The 16,592-nt window shown below is 44.2% G+C and overlaps 1 protein-coding gene across 5 annotated transcripts in view; it reads left to right on the top strand.

Annotated features, from left to right (window-relative positions):
* The window catches only part of LOC124010935 (serine/threonine-protein kinase 11-interacting protein-like), a 54,222-nt gene that overhangs the window by 21,915 nt on the left and 15,715 nt on the right, over positions 1-16,592 (top strand). For all 5 annotated transcript variants that reach the window (XM_046323761.1, XM_046323764.1, XM_046323760.1 and 2 more), the window contains 5 exons: positions 5,916-6,088; positions 8,874-9,189; positions 11,545-11,654; positions 12,328-12,425; positions 13,302-13,480. In XM_046323761.1, the coding sequence (XP_046179717.1) occupies positions 5,916-6,088; positions 8,874-9,189; positions 11,545-11,654; positions 12,328-12,425; positions 13,302-13,480 (876 nt within the window). The remainder of the gene's footprint in view (positions 1-5,915; positions 6,089-8,873; positions 9,190-11,544; positions 11,655-12,327; positions 12,426-13,301; positions 13,481-16,592) is intronic.

Raw genomic sequence — 16,592 nt, 5'->3', positions numbered from 1 at the left:
ATAAATGTGCAATAAGCATAAAGCACAATTACATAAGGAATTGGCAGCTCGTTCTTATTCTGAGAAATAAGATAGGCCACTTGATTTCAACATCTGAACAAAATGGACAGGCTAGCATGCTGTTCAAACAGTTGGAGATGAACAGAAGGGTGTTTTATAACAATTCAACTGTTCTACCTTGTTGGCTAGCAAATAAACTCAGCAAAAAAAGAAACGTCCCTTATTCAGGACCCTGTCTTTCAAAGATAATTAGTAAAAATCTAAACTTCACATATCTTCATTGTAAAGGGTTTAAACACGGTTTCTCATGCTTGTTCAATGAACCATAAGCAATTAATGAATGTGCACCTGTGGAACGGTCTTTAAGACACTAACAGCCTACAGGTAGGCAATTAAGGTCACAGTTATGAAAACTTAGGACACTAAAGAGGCCTTTCTACTGATTCTGAAAAACACCAAAGGAAAGATGCCCAGGGTCCCTGCTCATCTGTGTGAATGTGCCTTAGGCTTGCTGCAAGGAGGCATGAGGACTGCAGATGTGGCCCGGGCAATAAATTGCAATGTCCGTACTATGAGACGCCTAAGACAGCGCTACAGGGAGAAAGGGCGGACAGCTGATCGTCCTCGCAGTGGCAGACCACGTGTAACAACACCTGCACAGGATCGGTACATCTGAACATCACACCTGCGGGACAGATACAGGATGGCAACAACAACTGCCCGAGTTACACCAGGAACGCACAATCCCTCCATCAGTGCTCAGACTGTCCGCAATAGGCTGAGAGAGGCTGGACTGAGGGCTTGTAGGCCTGTTGTAAGGCAGGTCATCACCAGCAACAATGTTGCCTATGTGCACAAACTCACCGTTGCTGGACCAGACAGGACTGGAAAAAAGTGCTCTTCACTGATGAGTCGCGGTTTTGTCTCACCAGGGGCAATGGTCGGATTCATGTTTAATGTATAAGGAATGAGCGTTACACCGAGGCCTGTACTCTGGAGCGGGATCGTTTTGGAGGTGGAGGGTCCGTCATGGTCTGGAGTGGTGTGTCAGCATCATCGGACTGAGCTTGTCGTCATTGCAAGCAATCTCACACTGTGCATTACAGGGAAGACATCCTCCTCCCTCATGTGGTACCCTTCCTGCAGGCTCATCCTGACATGAACCTCCAGCATGATAATGCCACCACGCACAGAACGAGCAGTATGGCTGATTTCCTGCAAGACAGGAATGACAGTGTTCTGCTATGGCCAGCGAAGAGCCCGGATCTCCCATTGAGCACGTCTGGGACCTATTGGATCGGAGGGTGAGGGCTAGGGCCCCCCCCCCAGAAATATCTGGGTACTTGCAGGTGCCTTGGTGGAAGAACTGGCAAATCTGGTGCAGTTCATGTAGACGAGATGCATTGCAGTACTTAATGCAGCTGGTGGCCACACCAGATACTGACTGTTACTTTTGATTTTGAACCCCCCCTTGTTCAGGGACACATTATTCAATTTCTGTTAGTCACATGTTTGCGGAACTTGTTCAGTTTGTCTCAGTTCTTGAATCTTATGTTCATACAAATATTTACTCAGTTTGCTGAAAATAAACACAGTTGACAGTGAGAGGACATTTTATTTTTTTCGCTGAGTTTAGATCCAAGTTGGTTAGACATTAAATATAAAGATTAGCTGGCTATTCATAAGCATGTGGGCTTGTGCTTGAGATATTGTTTTACAGTGCCTTTGGAAAGTATTCAGATCCTTGACTTTTTTTCCCATTCGGCCTTATTCTAAAATTGATTTAATTGTTGTTGTTTTTTTCTCATCGATCTACTCGCGATACCCTATAATGACAAAGCAGTGACTGACCTTCATGTCTTGAAGTAATGATGGACTGTCGTTTCTCTTTGCTTATTTGAGCTGTTCTTGCCATAATATGGACTTGGTCTTTACCCAAATAAGGCTGTCTTCTGTATACCCACCCCTACCTTGTCACAACACAACTGATTGGCTCAAAAGCATTAAGAAGGAAAGAAATTCCACAAATGAACATTTATCAAGGCACACCTGTTAATTGAAATGCATTCATGAAGCTGGTTGAGAGAATGCCAATAGTGTGCAAAGCTGTCATCAAGGCAATAGGTGGCTACTTTGAAGAAACTCAAATGTCAAATATATTTCGATTTAACACTTTTTTTGGTTACTACATGATTTTGTTATTTCATAGTTTTCATGTCTTCACTATTATTCTACAATGTAGAAAATAGTAAAAACAAAGACAAATCCTTGAATGAGTAGGTGTGTCCAAACTTTTGACTGGTACTGTAAGTCTTCAGACCCTTTACTCAGTACTTTGTTGAAGCACCTTTGGCAGCGATTTACAGCATCGCATCTTAGGTATGACGCTACAAGCTTGGCACACCATTCAGAGACTTGTCCCGAAGCCACTCTTGTGTTGTCTTGGTGCTACCACCATGCTTCACCATAGGGATGGTGCCAGGTTTCCTCCAGATGACGCTTGGCATTCAGGCCAAATGTTAACTCTTGGTTTCATCAGACCAGAGAATATTGTTCTCATGGTCTGAGAGTCCTTTAAGTGCTTTTTGGCCAACTCCAGATGGTTGTCCTTCTGGAAGGTACTCTCATCTCCACAGAGGAACTCTGCCAGAGTGACCATCGGGTTCTTGGTCACTTCCTGACCAAGGTCCTTCTCCCCCGATTGCTCAGTTTGTCCGGGTGGCCAGCTCTAGGAAGAGTCTTGGTGGTTCCAAACTTCTTCCATTTAAGGAAATTGGAGGCCGCTGTGTTCTTGGGGACCTTCAATGCTACAGAAATGTTATGGTACCCTTTCCCAGATGTGTGCCTTAACACAATCCTGTCTCGGTGCTCTACGAACAATTCCTTCGACCTCATTGCTTGTTTTTTTTCTCTGACATGCACTGTTAACTGTGGGACCTTATATCAATTGAATTTACCACAGGTGGACTCCAAGTTGTAGAAACATCTCAATGATGATCAATGGAAAGAAACAAGATGCATCGGAGCTAAATTTCGAGTCTCATAGCAAATGGTCTGAACTTATGTTAATAAGATATTTCTGTTTTTTTATTCCAACCTGTTTTAGAATAAGGCTGTAACTTAACAACGTGGAAAAAGTCGAGGGGTCGGAATACTTTCCAAAGGCACTGTATGAGACCTGTGTTAATTTTCTATAGTGCCTGCCGCAAGAAGTTAGTCATTATTAGTGAATGTGTGTTATGCTTAGATTATTACTGACTGTGAAATGCAGCGTATTTGACCTTTTTAATTGTACAAACAAATCTTAATTAGAGAATATAGATTTAAAAAATCAAGCTATATATCGTTACTCAGCCCATGAGTTTGAAAATTTTGAGGTGATTTGTAGGCCATATCGCCCATCCCTACACTTATCGGAGATTCTGGACCGGCGTCTGAGACAGTGTTTTTCTACCACCATCAACAACACTAAATGATGGAATGTCTCATGGATGAATGGTGTCGCATCCCTCTAATAGAGTTCCAGACACTTGTAGAATCTATGCCCAGGCGCATTGAAGCTGTTTTTGCACATCGTGGTGGCCCAACGCCATATTCAGACACTTTATGTTGGTGTGTCCTTTTATTTTGCTCATGTTCAGTCATCTCCATCTCTCTGATAGAGATCTCCAGGTCTGATCTTAAGGACAGGGCTCTACTGGCAGCGTGCAGGATCACCTTATCTTCCTGCCCTGACAGACGTCACACAGATGTGGGCGGAGGTCCGATGACAAGTCGTTCTAAAACCTCTTGAAGTTAACTATGGCAACAGACCTAACGGCTATGGTCCAAACGACCACATTTTTCCTTATAAGTTGGCCGTCAAAACGTTGAAGGTGCTTGTGAGGTTCTTCTATCAACTACTTCAATCAACTCTCTTTCTAAAGTACTAATTTACCAGAACAAATCCCTCAAACACCCCAAATGTAGCTTTTCATTCCTGTTGGTCTTTTAACTCTTGACTGCTGGTCCCACAGACGACTAACTAACCGCTATAATTAGCGGAGACAGATAGCTTGAAGCACTTGGTATCAGCTTACCCCTCATCTCCTGGTCCTCAACAACCCAGACCTGAAATGACTACATGCTCTGACATGCCCAGAGCTCAGGGAGAGTTTGTTCTACAGATTTCTTTTGACAGTTGTAACATGTAGTTGGAATGTAGTTAGTCATATCCCTTTTACAGTGGGGCAAAAAAGTATTTAGTCAGCCACCAATTGTGTAAGTTCTCCCACTTAAAAAGATGAGAGGCCTGTAATTTTCATCATAGGTACACTTCAACTATGACAGACAAAATGAGAAAAGAAAATCCTGAAAACCACATTGTAGGATTTTTAATTTATTTGCAAATTATAGTGGAAAATAAGTATTTGGTCAATAACAAAAGTTTATCTCAATACTTTTTATATACCTTTTGTTGGCAATGAGAGGTCAAACATTTTCTGTAAGTCTTCACAAGGTTTTCACACACTGTTGCTGGTATTTTGGCCCATTCCTCCATGCAGATCTCCTCTAGAGCAGTGATGTTTTGGGGCTGTTGCTGGGCAACACAAACTTTCAACAAGATTTGCTATGGGGTTGAGATCTGGAGACTGGCTAGGCCACTCCAGGACCTTGAAATGCTTCTTACGAAGCCAGTCCTTCATTGCCCGGGCGGTGTGTTTGGGATCATTGTCATGCTGAAAGACCCAGCCACGTTTCATCTTCAATGCCCTTGCTGATGGAAGGAGGTTTTCACTCAAAATCTGACGATAGATGGCCCTATTAATTCTTTCCTTTACACGGATCTGTCGTCCTGGTCCCTTTGCAGAAAAACAGCCCCAAAGCAGGATGTTTCCACCCCCATGCTTCACAGTAGGTATGGTGTTCTTTGGATGCAACTCATCATTCTTTGTCCTCTAAACACGGCGAGTTGAGTTTACCAAAATGTTATATTTGGGTTTCATCTGACGATATGACATTGGGAGAATCTTCTTCTGGATTATCCAAATGCTCTCTAGCGAATTTCAGATGGGCCTGGACATGTACTGGCTTAAGCAGGGGGACCGTTCTTGTGATCATGTTGACCCCACGGGGTGAGATCTTGCGTGGAGCCCCAGATCGAGGGAGATTATCAGTGGTTTTGTATGTCTTCCATTTCCTAATAATTGCTCCCACAGTTGATAACTTCAAACCAAGCTGCTTACCTATTGCAGATTCAGTCTTCCCAGCCTGGTGCAGGTCTATAATTTTGTTTCTGGTGTCCTTTGACAGCTCTTTGGTCTTGGCCATAGTGGAGTTTGGAGTGTGACTGTTTGAAGTTGTGGACAGGTGTCTTTTATACTGATAACAAGTTCAAACAGGTGCTATTAATAAAGGTAATGAGTGGAGAACAGATGAGCCTCTTAAAGAAGTTGTTACAGGTCTGTGAGAGCCAGTAATCTTGCTTGTTTGTAGGTGACCAAATACTTATTTTCCACCATAATTTGCAAATAAATTCATTAAAAATCCTACAATGTGATTTTTCTGGATTTTTTTCTTCTCATTTTGTCTGTCATAGTTGAAGTGTGCCTATGAAGAAAATTACAGGCCTCTCATCTTTTTAAGTGGGAGAACTTGCACAATTGGTGGCTGACTAAATACTTTTTTTGCCCCACTGTATATGCTGAGTACTACATCTACACCAAGGGAATGCTGAAGTGTCTAGTCATTAACTCTGTTTTTAAAGAGCAGATTATGGACAGAATTTATCCTTTTTAAAACAAGTATTGTTGTGTACAAGAATGAAACCATTACAACACACTTATTTACCAATACGTACGTATTCACATTGAAGTGTAACACATTTTTGAAACAATGTATTTATTTTCTGTTGTCAATTTACACAACGTCTTCAGGAAGTACCGTCATCTGTCCTGAGTGTGGTAGTGATCATGTGGTCCAGCTGGCTGGCCAGTCAGCTCCCACCACCAGTACGCCCGTCCATGGTTCCCCATGCCAAGACGGGACTGAACGACACTTTACCTTCAACCACAGAGAGACACCTCTACCCAGTCACCCTGGCAACAAGGTTTGAGATTTTATAGTCTTTAAAATGTATTTAAACATGTTGTTGTATGATGAACATGTTTTAAAGTCTAGGGCAGTGGTTCCCAAACTTTTTATAGTTCCGTACTACTTCAAACATTCAACCTCCAGCTGCGTACCCCCTCTAGCACCAGGGTCAGTGCACTCTCAAATATATATTTTTTTGCAATCATTGTAAGCCTGCCACACACACGCTATACGATACATTTAGAAAACATAAGAATGAGTGAGTTTTTGTCACAACCCGGCGCGTGGAAAGTGAAAAGAGCTCTTATAGGACCAGGATGATGATGATAATAAAAAATAATTTAGCTCTTTATTTCACCATCTTACATAAAACCTTATTTGTTTATTGAAAATTGTGAAGAACTCGCCACAGGTTAATGAGAAGGGTGTGCTTGACAGGATGCACACAACTCTGCTATGTTGTGTTGTATTGAAGAGAGTCTGTCTTACATAATTTTCCACACACAGCCTGTGCCTGTATTTGTTTTCACGTTTATGAAGGCTGAGAATCCACTCTCTCATAGGTACTTCGTTGCAAAGGGCATCAGTGTCTTAACAGTGCGATTTGCCAAGGCAGGATACTCAGAGCGCAGCCCAATCCAGAAATCTGGCAGTAACTTCTGATTTAAATGACATTTTCACAGAACCGCTTGTTGCAATTTTGACGATGCTCTCTTGTTTAGATATCGGTAAGTGGACTGGAGGCAGGGCATGAAAAGGATAATGAATCCAGTTGTTTGTGTCGTCCTTTTCGGGAAAGTACCTGCATTATTGCGCACCCAACTTGCTTAGGTTCTTCGCTGCATCAAATTTGACATTGTCCGTAAGCTTGAGTTCATTTGCACACAAAAAACCATACAATGATGGAAAGACCTGTGTGTTGTCCTTGTTAATGCAGACAGAGCTCCAACTTCTTAATCATAGCCACAATTCTGTCCCGCACATTGAATATAGTTGCGGAGAGTCCCTGTAATCCCAGATTCAGATCATTCGTGCAAGAAAAAACATCCCCTAGATAGGGCAGTCGTGTGAGAAATTCGTCATCATGCAAGCAGTCAGACAAGTGAAAATTATGGTCAATAAAGAACTTTAAGCTCATCTCTCAATAAAAAAACTGTGTCAATACCTTGCCCCTTGATAACCAGCACACTTGTATCTATGTTGTAGAAGCGGTACAAGGTCACTGCCCATATCATTGCATAATGCAGAAAATACACGAAAGTTCAGGGGCCTTGCTTTAACAAAGGTAACCATTTTCACTGTAGTGTACAAAATGTCTTTCAAGCTGTCAGGCATTCCCTTGGCAGCAAGAGCCTCTCGGTGGATGCTGCAGTGTACCCAAGTAGCATCGGAAGCTGCAGTGTACCCAAGTAGCATCGGAAATAACTGCTTGTATGCGCATTACCACTCCACTATGTCACCCTGTCATGGCTTTTGCGCCATCCGTACAGATACCAACACATCTTGACCACCAAAGTCCATTTGATGTCACAAAGCTGTCCAGTACTTAAAAAAATATCCTGTCCTGGTTTCCAGTGGTTTGCAGAAGAGGATGTCTTCCTTAATTGACCCCCCATAAACGTAACAGGTCGGCGGAGCTGTGCCAGGCCCGCCACGTCTGTTGACTCATCCAGCTGTAACTCATATAATTCACTGGCTTGTTTGCGAAGCAGTAATTGTTTCAAAACATCTCCTGCCACGTGTTGTTTATGAAGACATTGTCTGTATAGTTTTTTGGGGGGCCTTTCCCCCAGCATTGTCCCAGCAATATCCGTTGCAGCAGGAAGAATTCAGTCGTCCACAATAGTATGGGGCTTGCCTGTCCTAGCCACTCGGTAGCTCACCATATAAGACACTTCTAGCCCCTTCTTATTAATGGTATTTGTTGCTTTTACGAATCATACGTCCTAATTCTCGCTCAAACTCCTGTGGCTTATTTTTCAAATAGGCATGTTCTGTTTCTAAATGCCTGCGCAAAAGTGAAGGTTTCATCGAGTTGTGAGATAGTACTTTTGCACATATAACACACTGTGGCTGAGGAAAGTTCATCATATTTGCGCCTCTTTGATGGTCCAACGTCCCTGTCTGTTTGGTGCTTTCCCGAGTAAGGGGGCAGTAGCTGCATCAGATTCACAACTGACAGTGTCCATGCTAGCTGGGCTAACAACAAATGTAGAATTACTGATGCTAGCATTGGATGTGCTCGTGGAAGCAGAACAACTTGTCGTCGACAGGTGGAGTACTGCTGGTAGTAGCCGTCTCTATGGACGCGGGCATTACTTTTTGTAACCATTAACCACCAGCAGCAAACGGAATGAGCAGCAGCTACGTTTTGGCTACATACGGACCGTTAGTGGAATTCCCGTGAGAGAGTAACCGTTAATGTGATTGGATGTTAATTATTTGACTAGGCTACCTGTATTTGACAATGTGTTGTCTCGCTGAACATGAGATCGTAAAACATTTTGGCAGTGAAACGAGGCTACTTAGGCGAGGGGGGGAACTCACCCAAATGTATAGCCCCATTGAAAAATCTAAATGGACTGTTTTAAAATGTGAATCACATTTTTATTTGGCGTACCCCTGACGGCATTGCGCGTACCCCAGTTTGATTACCCTAGACCAAGTATTCCCACTCAGTTTGATTACCCTAGACCAAGTATACCCACTCAGTTTGATTACCCTAGACCAAGTATTCCCAATCAGCTTTCAGGACCTGCCGTAGTGTCAAATCTCCCATATCCCCCTCCCTCTGTTTTTAGGACCCCACCATGGAAGGTCCTTCCTCTGCCAGGGCCAGCCACTTCGGCAGCCCTGCCATGAAGGCCTCAACCCAGGACACTATCCAGACCACCATCTCCATGGAGGACCCCACCTCCTTCTTCTCAGCCAAGGGAAGCTCCTTCTCCCTGGGGGAGACCTGGGAGGACCAGAGCTGTGACCGGAGCCTGTCCCAACCTACCAGCTTCTACAGTACAGAGGGCCAGAGTAAAGGAGGTATAGCAGGGAGCTGCAGCTATTCTGTTAGTGCTACCTCACCTGGACCCCAGGATCAGCATGCAGAACAAGCCAGTCCAGGTGGGTCCTGGAGAAAGTTGCGTCCTCTTCCCTTTGCATAGACATCATTTTGTAGTCCTAATATATAATGTTGAATACTTCTGCAATAACCAATGGTATTGCTAAGATATAACATCTGTGTATTGTCATGGGGAAAGGCATGAACAAAATAACATTGTTTGATTGGGACCTTTGGTTTTTATCAGCCATCAGATGAAGTCATAAAATGGATATGATCATGAAATAGAAGTGATCACATGACCTGGATTTGAACCTTTTTATTTAAAGATTTTTCATCAAATGGCCCCCTTTTTTAAATGTTTTATGTTAGTCGGTCCAGCACCATCCTCAAGACAATTGCTTTCATTTTTGGTGTAATTCACATTTCGGGAAAAGGTTTAAAATAAAGGTTCAAATCCAGGTCATGTGAGATGATAGTCCAAAACACAGGGCCCCAGTTATAGGAGACAAGGAGGAAATGCATATTTAGATTTTTCAAGAAGGAGTGTAACACAACAATCCATAGGAGGTTATTTGACGTTGGTGACAGTCTTCCAGGCTGGCCCCTTGGGTCTCTGTCTGTGGGTCTTACAGTAACATCTCATATGGTTTAGTAAGACCGTTACTATTAGAACTGATGGGAGAGGAAGGAATGCTTTAGCCTCCACAGAGAAGACAATGGAATGGAGAAGGGGTATAAAAATGCTGTATATACACAGTATAATAGACCTTTATATTTCCCTATACTATTCCCTATATTTCCCTATACTGTAGCTGCCAGAGATGCTGAATGACTAACAACATGGAATCCTTGTTGTTTAGTCTAACACCAGTTTACTACATATAGATGAAAAACAACTCTGATCTGATTTCCATGTATTTGGGACACATTGATCTGAATATCGCTCATCAAAAAGGGAATGTTAGACGCGTTGAGATGAACTGAGTGGAAAGACTCAGGTGTAAATGCAACATTTGAATACTCTTGTTTTAGCTATAGACACTTCCGCTCAGTGATATATGTAGCATTGGACCAGATTCAGAGAGGCCTAGTGAATGATGGCCACAAAGTCAATATGCCAGTTTCCTGGCAGTTAGTTACTATCTATTGTCTCTGGGGTTGATGAGTGTCACCTTGCACTAAATGGACCAGCAGCCCTATGCCAGGTTAGATTAACTACACAGCGACAGCATAATGCTCCATAAACTACAGTTTAGAGACAGTTTAGATTTAGTGGGAGGGTGGGTTAAATCTATATGTTCAATTGTGAGACACCCATCCCTTTTATCAGTTTTTCGTGTGATCTGACAAGGTAATAATTGGAAAATATATTTGTTTAAAAGGGGAAGTAGGGAGACTACATAGCCAAAATGTTATTGGGTCTGTTAGCTGTTGCATACTAACTGTACTGTTTGTAAACTAGTGCTGTGTGTCTGTGTTGGTTATGCTAAGCTAACTGCTTTACCTTTTGTGTCGGTTATGCTTAGCTAATTGCTGTCCCTGTGTGTTGGTTATGCTAAGCTAACTGATTTTCCTTTTGTGTCAGTTATGCTAAGCTAACAGCTTTCCCTGTGTGTTGGTTATGCTAAGCTAACTGCTTTTCCTTTTGTGTCGGTTTTGCTTAGCTAATTGCTGTCCCTGTGTGTTCGTTATGCTAAGCTAACTGCTTTTCCTTTTGTGTCGGTTATGCTAAGCTAACAGCTTTCCCTGTGTGTGTTGGTTATGCTAACCTAACTGCCCTTCTGTGTGTTGGTTATGATAACCTAACGGCTGTCCCTGTGTGTTGCTTATGATAAGCTAACTGCTGTCCCTGTGTGTTGCTTATGATAAGCCAACTGCTGTCCCTGTGTGTTGCTTATGATAAGCTAACTGCTGTCCCTGTGTGTTGCTTATGATAAGCCAACTGCTGTCCCTGTGTGTTGCTTATGATAAGCCAACTGCTGTCCCTGTGTGTTGCTTATGATAAGCCAACTGCTGTCCCTGTGTGTTGCTTATGATAAGCTAACTGCTGTCCCTGTGTGTTGCTTATGATAAGCTAACTGCTGTCCCTGTGTGTTGCTTATGATAAGCTAACTGCTGTCCCTGTGTGTTGCTTATGATAAGCTAACTGCTGTCCCTGTGTGTTGCTTATGATAAGCTAACTGCTGTCCCTGTGAGTTGCTTATGATAAGCTAACTGCTGTCCCTGTGAGTTGCTTATGATAAGCTAACTGCTGTCCCTGTATGTTGGTTATGATAAGCTAACTGCTGTCCCTGTGTGTTGGTTATGATAGGTTAACTGCTGTCCCTGTGTGTTGCTTATGATAAGCTAACTGCTGTCCCAGTGTGTTGGTTATAAATGTTACCCTAACACCATTCTGACCTGTGTGTCTGTAGGCCAGTTGGACCTTCTCTCAGAGGACTATGAGGCGGTAGACCATCGGCTGAAGCTCTTCCTAGATGTGGAGGTGTTTGAAGAGGAAGAGGAGCTCCACTCCTTTCTCAAGGTTAGCAGAACCAATGTTCTGACAATGGTTAACAGTTCAGTGACGTGGCTGAATCCAGTTCTGCTCAGAAGTTCCATGAACTGCTAACCCAGCCAAAACCGGTCGACTCCAGCTCTTGTGATCTGCTCCTGGCTGCTTTTTTTGCCCCCAGCTGTTCTCTCGCTGTCCTGCACCCCCCACCCTCTCTCTTCATCCCCACCCACCACACCATGACCTTGGATGAGCTCCTCCATGTGTAATGCATGCTGGGAGCCCTGTGGAGCGGAGGGGTATTGGTTTACTGCTCAGGACACCTGGACGAGGAGCCAAGAGGACACAAGCAACCCCAGCAGGAGACAGGAGATCCAGCTCATAACATGCTCATTCATCTGATGTTTATTTATCTTGTCACTCGTGCTTCTCTCCCCTCTGGCTCTCTTTCTCTTTCAACAGCTCAGCTGTTTTATTTTTGGGCCTACACAGTATTCAATGAAGATTGATGTGACTTTGTTGCTAGACCTTACTCTAGGTGTTTTTTTAAACAGGAACTGATCTGTTCTTATACAGTCTGTTTAAGAAGAGCTCTGAATGCAGTCATCATTTTCCTCAGGGAAAGTCATTTGCAGCACTTAAGTGTTGTGGAATCTTTAACGTGTGGAATCTTTAACGTGTGTACATCTTATCTTTGTTGTAGGTGTCGACCGTGAAGTTTGGTGATCCGGTGGAGTTCCCCTCGTTCCTGGTGGTGTCTGACCAACGCATCTACTTCCTGGAAGTGACATCCGACATGGAGTAAGTTAACCACCTGACCTGTCACACTGAAGAGCATCACACAAGAGAAGGCTGGAATAAAAATAAACATTCAAGTACCTATTCTGTGGTCACAGAAATGGTTGTGCCTGTCATGAAGGTATTGTCTGTAGAGGCATTTGGTCTGTAGACTACAGTTTATTCTATAAAGCTATATATTACATGTATGGGGACAGCAGCAACAGGTGTGGTAGGAAGCAGACCAACACTATAGGATCACCACAGCTTTATGTAACCCACCACATCCCAATACTAACAGACTTTCTGGGCCACATCTTCAAACCCATTACAGCCCTGGTCTTTGAGATGGCCCTACACATCTCCCCAGCCACTGCTCCCATGTCCTATATCAGTGGCTCCACGTTCCCTCTGATATAGTGCAAACACTATATCAAGGACTTTGTAAGCCCTGTATCAATGGCTTTTTTTTTGTCCTCATCAAAAGCATGTTGGCTTGCCTCCGCTTCCTCCCAGGAGTGTGAGTAGTACGGTGTTGGACAAGCCTGAGTCTCATGCTGCGACGGTCCCTATAAAGTTACTGGGATTCTGACCCCAGAAGGCCACACCCCTGCTATCCTGAGCACTCCCTGGAAGTTGTGTAACGGCCAAGTTTGGTTGCGCAACAGTGTGATATTCTTATGATGACCTTTCACTGCTTTTTAAAGGTGCAATCTGTGACTTGGTTGTCTGTGGGTGTCTGACAAATTGCAGAAACAAACAATGCTCAAACAAAAACATATACACCTTAAAGGTGAGTAGACTCAAGGAAACAAAGGTAACAGGCTGGGATACATGCATTTAAAATAATAATAATATTTCTTTCACACTTTCCCGTCTTCATTGTTCTCTTCCTGGCAGAGGGCAGCCTTGTGATTGGCTGCAGAAGAGGGAAAGCCGTGGAATCACAGAACTGAGTTACCTGGAGGTGGGACTGGGCTCCCAGAGTATCCACATGGAGTTTGAGGACGGGCCTGTGGCCTACACCCTGCTAGTACGGGACAGCGTGCGTTGCAAACGCTTCTTCAGCCTCTTCACAGGCAAGACGCAGCCACACACACACACACACACACACACACACACACACACACACACACACACACACACACACACACACACACACACACACACACACACACACACACACACACACACACACACACACACACACACACAGCACATGTGTTGCATGCATCTGTATCTCATGAATTAAGGGCCTTCCTCCTGGGGATATTAGAGTGGAGCGTACTCGCTCTTAGGACAATATGTCCCTCTCTGTTGCTCTCTCTCCCTCTGTCTCGCTCTCTCCATCCGTCTCGCCTTTTCTTTCTCTCTCTCTTTCCCGCTCTCTCTCTCTCTCTCTCTCTCTCTCTCTCGTCCCTCTCAGTATGTTAATCACATGCTCCTCTGCTCACAGTGACTACACCCTGCCTAGCCTGTCAGCAAGGCAAGACCAGAAGCAGAGAGAGAGGAAAGCTGAGTTTTATTAGATCAACACTCCCCTCTCTGACTCTCACAACTACTCCTCACTACTTCACTAGAGCACTCTTTTAATGGAGTCCCTTTGGTAGCAAGGGGAAGCACCATGGCCAAACGGTCTTCAGCTAAGGCTCTGTGGACCTGAGTCTGTCCTGTCTTATCTGTGGGGACTCCATGTTTTCATTCAGTCGTATCAATAATCACTCAGATCCAGTCATTATTTGACTGTTTTCCAGATCAACTCTTTAGCTAATCTGGTACAGTCCAGATGGCCTCAGATTTTTATTTGGAATTTCCTCTGTATGTGAGGGTCTAGAATCGAAGATTAATTTCTTGCCTCGAAAGGGGTCATATTTTCGAAGTGAGTCTATGTTGTGTAGATCCATTGTAAATCCTAGAGCATAATAGACCTCATTAGAGTTCTCTTCTCTTCCAAGTCTATGCTCTAGGTTCCCTAGAGGTGGTACTTTTTCTTGTACTGTGAGGCCTGTTGGAATAATTGTTTCTGAGGTTATGTCCTTGTCTGAATTCGTCAAAGATGATTTTTCTCCTTCCTCTCAACGACTGAGGACGGGTCCAGCTTTTCAGTCACTGGGACCACATAGCCGGCTAGGCCAGTCCAATTCTGGGCTTGGACTCTGTATTGCAAAGCTGAACGGCCCCATAGAGAGAGGCTGTCACAGGGCTCTGCTATAGCCTGCCAGTTGGATCATCTCCTATACGTCTTAAAATATCCTCTATTGTGTTCCTGAGGAAGGAGGAGGAGGAACAGGAGAGTTGAGCCTGGTTCTGAGGTATGTGTTACAGACAGACAACATGGCTGGTCCTGTCCAGTTGGCAGAGGGAGAGGGGGGGGTGGGAGAAACACAGGGGGGGGCTAAATAACTAGGTGCCTTCTCAGTGCTCCTCTCGTTGGTATGAGGCTTTGGCACCATCCTTCATCTCCGGCCTTCACTCCTATTCTGCCCTGCTCTTGCTCCCCTTGATGAAACTGGAACTATATATTATGTGCCTGAAAACTCGGTCCAGAGCTCTGATATTGCCCCCATAACAGCTGTTACAATATTTGTCTCAGGGAAAGAACCAAAGGACACCTTTACTATAACAAAAGCAGTTTTCAGACAGGGCTGGCATTCCCAGAACAGATATCACACCTGGCTTGGTGAGGGCTACAAACATGGAGAAGGAAAGGGTCTGGGACTGTGAGGAAACTCGGATATGGTTTTACTACCCAAAGGAGAAGAAGCTAATAGGGACAGATCTGTCCACTGCTCACTGGGTTTGAAAATGTTTTATTGAAATGAGGAAGAAGTCTGGACAAGTCTGAACTTGATATTCCGGAGGAGTCAGTACAGGTCACCATGTCAATCAAAGACTTGTCTGAACAATGTCTCGGCTTTTGCTAATTTAAATGCCCTTATTGCCCCGTACAGACCTACAGTGGGTAAAAATATGTGGTCTGTCTGGTAAGTAGTTTGGTGAGGTTTGCAATGCTCGTAAATGGTCATGGAAGGAGTGTTTTGGTTTGGTTGTGTGGGTTGGATCCAGACACTGCATTCCTGAAAGGTAACGGAAAACTGTTCCTGTCTCCTTCACTAACTATCAAGTTAAGGGGTAGTGCTCTCAAATTACAAACGGACCTCATCTATGGATACCAGGCAACATAATCAACATTTTATGATTTGTTTACTTATCAACAGCAGCAATTAGCATCTTGAGTGATATTTGGGTGAAGAGTCCCTTTAACTGCATAGTAAACTCAGTGTCTTCTCTTGTTAGGAGATGGATGATATAAGCAGATGTCATATCTCAAGTTTAACCCTGTCAGATACCCTTGCAATACCAACACAGTGTCACTTCCCACTGCCTCAGACCTGGGCTAAACTCTGCCCTGTTTTCCTTGGAAATCCATTCAGATTCTGCGTATCCCGGCCGTACTGCTCCCACTCCCGCGCTCTCCCTTCCCTGTGGTCTGCTGTTCCGACAGGGCCGAGAGTGTTCGGTTTCGCCCGGAAGGATGCTGAGGGACCAACTATTCCTTGTGAAAATAAGCAAGAGTATTTGGGAAGGTTGGAAGTGGTTAACCTAGTGGAGAGGGTCCTGTGTTTGAACCGGCAGGAGGGAGACTAACGTTATTCGCCAGGACAGATCCCAGACGCCGACACAGATCCGCTCTCCTTTTACAGCTCTATGCTCTTTCAGCCAGGCCTGTCGCCATGGGCAAGCGACCGAGCCCTGTACTTGTTTGTCCTCTCGTCATGGTGACGGTGGTCCACTAAATCACGCAACACATACATACACAGAGTGCACAAAGCATTAGGATCACCTTCCTAATTGTGAGTTGCACCTCCTTTTGCCCTCAGAACAGCCTCAATTCATCGGGGCATGGATTCTACAAGGTGTTGAAAGCGTTCCACAGGGATGCTGGGCCATTTTGACTTCAATGCTTCCCAGAGTTGTGTCAAGTTGGCTGGATGTCCGTTAAGCGTGAAAAACCCGACAACGTTGCAGTTCTTGACACACTCAAACCGGTCCTCCAGGCACCTACTACCATACCCTGTTCAAAGACACTTCAATCTTTTGTCTCGCCCGTTCACCCTCTGAATGGCACACAGACACAATCCATGTCTCAAGCCTTCTTTAACCTGTCTCCTCCCCTTCATCTACACTGAT

The sequence above is a fragment of the Oncorhynchus gorbuscha genome, linkage group LG23 (genome assembly GCF_021184085.1).
Source record: "Oncorhynchus gorbuscha isolate QuinsamMale2020 ecotype Even-year linkage group LG23, OgorEven_v1.0, whole genome shotgun sequence".
Classification (NCBI taxonomy): Eukaryota; Metazoa; Chordata; class Actinopteri; order Salmoniformes; family Salmonidae; genus Oncorhynchus; species Oncorhynchus gorbuscha.
This window is presented reverse-complemented; position numbering and strand designations above follow the sequence as displayed.